At 35.0% G+C, this 6,642-nt stretch overlaps 1 protein-coding gene across 1 annotated transcript; it reads left to right on the top strand.

The window, feature by feature from the left end:
- The first annotated feature begins 4,713 nt into the window (after nucleotides 1–4,713).
- LOC140919672 (uncharacterized) lies at nucleotides 4,714–6,314 on the top strand. Its single transcript, XM_073366279.1, has 4 exons — nucleotides 4,714–5,399; nucleotides 5,475–5,851; nucleotides 5,933–6,109; nucleotides 6,200–6,314. Exons 1-4 carry the CDS (start codon nucleotides 5,292–5,294, stop codon nucleotides 6,312–6,314), a joined length of 777 nt encoding a protein of 258 aa, XP_073222380.1. The 5' UTR covers nucleotides 4,714–5,291.
- The last annotated feature ends 328 nt before the right edge of the window (nucleotides 6,315–6,642 follow it).

Raw genomic sequence — 6,642 nt, 5'->3', positions numbered from 1 at the left:
GGACATCGTAGATTTTTACCTTATAGTCATCAGTATCGTGGGTGGAGAAATGCATTCAATGGAAAATCAGAGGAAGGTAAAGCTCCTTTAGCACCGACTGGATATCAAATACTTGAAAAAGTACAAGGTTTGACCAATAAATTTGGCAAACCTTTTGCGGGAGAGCTGGTGAAAACTGGGTGGAAGAAAAAGTCAATTTTCTTTGAATTGCCATATTGGAAGTCATTGTATGTAAGACATTTCCTCGATGTGATGCATATTGAAAAAAATGTATTTGAAAGTGTTATTGGTACGTTACTCAATGTTCCAGGAAAGTCTAAAGATGGCGTCAATGCAAGATTGGACTTGGTCGATATGGGAATAAGAAATGAACTGGCTCCAGTAAAGAAAGGAAATCGCACATATCTACCTCCAGCCGCTCATACTCTATCTAGAAAGGAAAAAATTGTTTTATGTAAATTTCTACACGAAGTTAAAGTTCCAGAAGGATACTCTTCGAACATTAAAAATTTGGTTTGTATGAAAGACCTCAAGTTAAAAGGTTTGAAGACCCATGATTGTCATATTATAATGGAGCATTTGCTACCAATAGGTATACGTTCCATTTTACCTGAAAAAGTTCGACTAGCCTTAACTAGATTATGTTTCTTCTTCAGGGAAATTTGTAGTAAAGTGATCGACCCTCAGAAATTACCGACATTGCAGAGGGAAATTGTTGTTACTTTGTGTGAGCTTGAAATGTATTTCCCACCATCGTTTTTTGATATAATGGTTCACCTTACTGTTCATCTGGTTAAGGAGACACAACTTTGTGGGCCAGCTTATATGAGATGGATGTATCCGATAGAACGATATATGAAAATATTAAAAGGGTACGTAAAAAGTAGAAGTCGACCAGAAGGTTGTATTGCTGAACGATACATTGTTGAAGAGGCTGCTGAATTTTGTACTGAATATCTGTCCAATGTTGAATCCATAGGGCTTCCCATGTCTCGTCATTCGGGAAGACTATCAGGAGAAGGGATAACTGGAAGGAGACTACTGACTATATCAAGGACAGAATGGGAGCAGGCACAATTGTATGTTCTGCACAATGATGATGAGGTTCAACCGTATGTTACAATACACATTGATCAGTTATCTCGTTTGAACATGAATAGGAATCAAAATTGGATAACTCGAGAGCACAATCGAAGTTTTGTAACATGGTTAAAAAATCACATAATGTCAAAATTTGATATAGACCCCGGATCAATTTCAAATAGATTGAGGTGGCTAGCAAATGGTCCGAGCTTACATGTCTTTTCTTACACTGGTTATGTTATTAACGGCTACACATTTTATACCAAAGAACAAGATGATCAGACCACTATGCAAAATAGTGGAGTCACTCTCGTAGCTGAAGCGATGCATGTCTCAAGTGCAAAAGACAAAAACCCAATATATGCAAATCTATCATATTTTGGGGTTATCGAGCGCATATGGGAGTTAGACTACACAATGTTTCGTGTTCCCATATTTGGTTGCAAGTGGGTCGATAATAATAATGGCGTTCGGATTGATGAGTCAGGATTCTTGCTTGTCGATTTTAATAGGGTGGGATACAAAGACGAGCCTTTTATTTTAGCGTCGCAAGCTCAACAAGTGTTTTATGTCACTGATCCTTCTGATGATAAATGGTATGTTGTCCTATCGACCAATAAAATAAGTGATGATAACAATAATGATGAAGATGTTGGTAATGATCTTTTATTTGCAACATCACAACAACCACATGAAGTTGATTCAACTGATGATGGTTTATATCTTAGAGATGATCATGATGAGGGGATTTGGATTAATCCATCATTTCGTATTGTAAATGGACAAACAAATGTGAATGCCACCAGGAAAAGAAGAAGGGCATCTTAATGTATATGTTTAATTGTTTTATATAAGCTATGCATGTAATCTGAATTATTGTGATAAATATGAATATAATCTGAATTATTGTGATAAATATGCATGTAATTTGAATTGAGTGTTTTATACTAATATGGCATAATTGAGTGTTTTATACTAATGTCACTTATATAATGTAAATTAAGTGCCAATTCGATTGGAATAAATGTCTGAGTTACAGTCATCCAAAATTGAACCCAAACAAAACCAACACAAAAATACACATACGGAGGCCTTTTACAGCGCTTTTTATAAAAAGCGCTGTAAAAGACCCTTTTGAAAATAAGTAAAAAAGACATTTTACAGCGCTTATTTAACAAAGCGCTGTAAAAAGCTTTAAAAATAATATTCATCAGACACCTAACATGACTATCTATAACATGAATTTCTTCAAACACCTTGTACGCATCATGGGAATCCCCAAAAACACATTGTTAACAAAAACATCAGACTCAAACCCATTTTTCGCAACATGGCAATGAACCTGAATACCAAGTTTCGATTTAAGAAGGAAAGGGAATGTAAAGAGATCATAAAAAGGGTGTTGAGGTGGAGATTGAATTGTGAAAGAGTAAGCTTTGATGTTTGTGAAGAATATGCATAAAAGGAGAAGAGTTTGGTGAAGAGGAAGAGATTTTGGTGGTGACCAGTTACTACTATGTGGGTTTTGCATGTTGAGCTTGTTTAAAAAATAACATAACAAAACACAAAAACAATAAGGCCTTTTACATCGCTCATTTAGAAAAACGCTGTAAAAGGCTTTAAAAAAAACATTCATATACCATAATAACACATGGAGGTCTTTTACAGCGCTTTTGCAAATAAGCGCTGTAAAAGAGCCTTTTAAATTTAACATAATGAGACATTTTAGAGCGCTTATTTGAATAAGTGCTGTAAAAGGCTTTAAAAAAAACATTCATATACCATAATAAAACAAGGAGGTCTTTTACAGCGGTTATCGGGAGAAGCGCTGTAAAAGAGCCTTTTAAAATTAACATAAAGAGACATTTTAGAGCGCTTATTTGCCAAAGCGCTCTAAAAGGCTTATAAAAAAGCGATGTAAAAGGGTTACATATATATAACAGTAACCTCTTCAGTTTCCTCTTCATTACGTAAACTTCACTATCATCTCAACCTTCATTTCTTCTCTTCTTTTGCAAACCCTATCATCCCGTCCTTTACGAACCTTATTTCCACGATCATCTCCTTCATTTCGAACCTTATTTCCATCCAAGATCATCTCTCCCATTTCACACAATATATTTTCATTGAAATACGTAACCCTCATTACGTATTTCTTCAATATCCTATTTCTTTGAACCATATTTCTGTGAACTTTCTGCGTTCCCTCTTTTCTTCACATTTCATCTTTCTTCGAACCATTATTCAGGTATTGATGTTATAAATTTTTTGTAATCATTAAAATGCATGTTGAGCTTTTTTAAGATATACTGATACATGTTGAGCTTGTTTATAATAATGCATGATCCATGTTGAGCTTGTTGATGTTATACTAAAGTGCATGTTGAACTTGTTGTAGTTAAATGGATACAAACAAAGATATAGAAGTTCAAAATGAAGAAGTTGGCACCTCTAAGACTTATGAAAAAGAAGTCAAACGTGGTGCAACTATCATGCAAAAGGTGATTAAAGCAAGGAGTAATGGCATTAAATTTGAGGTATACTATACTTTGTTTGTTGTGTGTTTTTTATCTTTTTTTAATAGCATGTACTTACTATATGAGTGATTTTTATCTTTTTTTAGGGTTTAGGGCATGTACTTACTATATGAGTTTATTAGGTTGGCTGGAACGAGAGTGGTCAGCCAGTTGACCCCAACAGCTCCATGTTTGTAAGCTACATTGGGGCTGTTGTTCGTCAAAATGTCCCAATAACAATAGACAACTGGAGAGATAAGGCGTTGAAGGATGCCAAAGATATCATCTGGAATGACATTCAAGTAAATATTTTGATCTACTCTTTTGTCATTTATAATTTTTTTTCTGTAAAATACATTACTTATAATTGTTTTCATTGCAGACCACTTTTGTTCTTGATGAGGAACGAAAGTCATATGTTTTGAGAGTTGCTGGGAAAATCCATCGTGGATTTAGATCCCATCTCTCAAATTTCTATCTAAAAGATAGAGAAGGAAACACAAATGCTGAACCTCCAAAGATATATCAACATTATATATCAAAGGATGAATGGAGTGCATTTGTTTCCAAACGTTCTGACCCGGCGTTTGTCGTAAGTGATTAATTTATTAGCATTTGTGTTTTATTATTCATATTCGTAGCGTATTTTAAATTTTTACACAATTGCTATTTTTTTTTTATATAGAATATTAGTAAGGCAAATCGCGAACGGGCAAGCAACCCAAAACACCCATACAAGAAATCACGTATGGGATATGCACGCCTTGAACAACAAATTGTAAGTAATTAAACATCACTTTTATATAATGAAGTAATTTGTATTATAAACTATAGTGTGTAACTAATTTGTATTATTTTGTTTATGATTTTAACGAATAGAGAAAAGACACCCAAGCCGATCAACCCTTGGGTCGTCATATATTGTGGAAGGAAGCGCGTGTTAATAAAGAAGGAGTGGTTGATAATGAAAATGTCAAGAAAGTTGTAGAACTTTGTGTAAGTATATTATCACTTTAATATTTTTTAATATTGTATTTTAAAAATGCTATTGAACTTATCTTTTTAATGTTACATGTATTTTAGGAAACTATTGAACAAAGTTCTGAAACTCAAGAGGGCAACAAGGATACGTGCAGGGACATTCTTGGGAAAGTGTTTAATGTCCCTGAGTATTCCGGTCGAGTGAGGGGGAAAGGATTTGGCGTAACTCCCAAAAGCTTTTTTCCTCAAGAGAAGCGCCAAAAACCTTCCAACGAGGAAGTATTAGAGAAGCTCAGAATCCTATCGGAGCAAGTGGCACTCTTGGTGAATACGAATAAAGACAAGCAACTTCCGGTTCAGCTCCAACCTGAAATACAAATGGAGAGTGAAACCGGGAGTTGCAACGTCGGTTTGAAGAGTATTCCCGAGGTAATTAATTACTTACTACTTACTTGCTTATGTAATTACTTATGTATTAAACAAACTTATATATTAACTGTACTTATGTTTTAACTATTGATGTAGGGTGTCACTACATGTGTCCTATACTTGTCCTCGCCGACTCAACGGAAGGTGGGAAAAGGAATATTGTACAATACTTCGGGAGAAGTATTGCACAATATTCCGATCCCCGCGGGCCATGTCAAAGTATCGCCTACGGTTGCTTTCGAACCAACTGCACCGTTGCCCATACCGGACAACGATGGAGATATGAAGTTCTTAAGCGACGCTATTGGCAGTTACGTGGCATGGCCCACACACCTTGTTGCCCTCCAAAAAAAGATTCCCAAGGACAAATCAGTTACATCTCCCGAAAAGGTTTGTCACATTTATTGCCTAAGGTTTTTCATTTTTTCAGATTCAATAAACTAACATTTTACCTCATTTTTGTAGGTCCAAATAAATAAACCACCCCTACAGCCAAAAAAAGGCAGCAAACCTCAAAAATTGGAGGTTAATAGGGCTGCCAAACTACAAAGGCTGGAGGGTAATAAAGCTGCCAAACTTGCAGCAACAAAAAATCTGGATCGGGGAAAATCGGTCGCTGCTGCTGCTGCTCCTAATAAAAGTCAGCCACGCCTTGGTAAATACGGGGCGTGTCTTGACATCCAAATAAAAAGGAACATGGGCAGCAGCAACGATTCGCCCATCGTACACATGAATAAAGACATATTTGGAGATGAGTATGTTGAATACCTCGAAAAGGAGCACATGTACGAACTTCTCGAACATAAGGAGCTGAGTGCTACTGTAATCAGCTTGTACATAAGGTAAAAAATACTTTTAATTGCATTTATTTGTAATTAATTAAATGTATTGGTAATTAATCTAGTTTAAAATTTTCATTGAAGGTTTTTGTACGAGAAGGTCGTGTGCACGAGGAAATTGTCAAATAAATACTCATTCTTGTCTCCACATAAGATGTCGATGTGGAAACTCGATCCAGACAATGTAAAGAAATACATTGTAGATATGTTTTTAGGAAATATAGAAAGTGATAAATTGTTCTTGGCACCATATAATTCAGGGTACGTAATTTTATCTTTTTTAATTGATGAGAATTTAATTTATTAGTTGTGTATAAACAAAATTGCTTAACCAATTTTTTGTTGTTGTAGGGCACATTGGGTGCTATTTGCAATCAATGCGGTCTCTGAAGTTATATACTATTTGGATCCCGTGCACGGCAATTACAACAATCACCCCGAAATAAAGACTATGCTCGACACGTAAGTAATATTCATTTATTTCTTACATATATATATATAAATAATGTGTTTGTTCATGCTATAATAATCACATTTATTCATTCGATCCCAATAAAGTGCCCTCGTCAAACAAATAACATCGACTATGGGTACTACGTATTGAGATTCATGAAGGAGATTGTTTAGAAGAATAAAACTATTATCCCAGAAACGGTACGATATTTTCATTATATGATTTTCATATATAAATTATCTATATATTTGATACTAACTTAATATAATATGTTCAATTTTTATATTGCAGTACTTTGACAATTCCAGTCCATCATATTCTGAGGAAGATCTGATGGAAT

The sequence above is a fragment of the Cicer arietinum genome, chromosome 3, assembly GCF_000331145.2.
Source record: "Cicer arietinum cultivar CDC Frontier isolate Library 1 chromosome 3, Cicar.CDCFrontier_v2.0, whole genome shotgun sequence".
Taxonomy (NCBI): domain Eukaryota; kingdom Viridiplantae; phylum Streptophyta; class Magnoliopsida; order Fabales; family Fabaceae; genus Cicer; species Cicer arietinum.
This window is presented reverse-complemented; position numbering and strand designations above follow the sequence as displayed.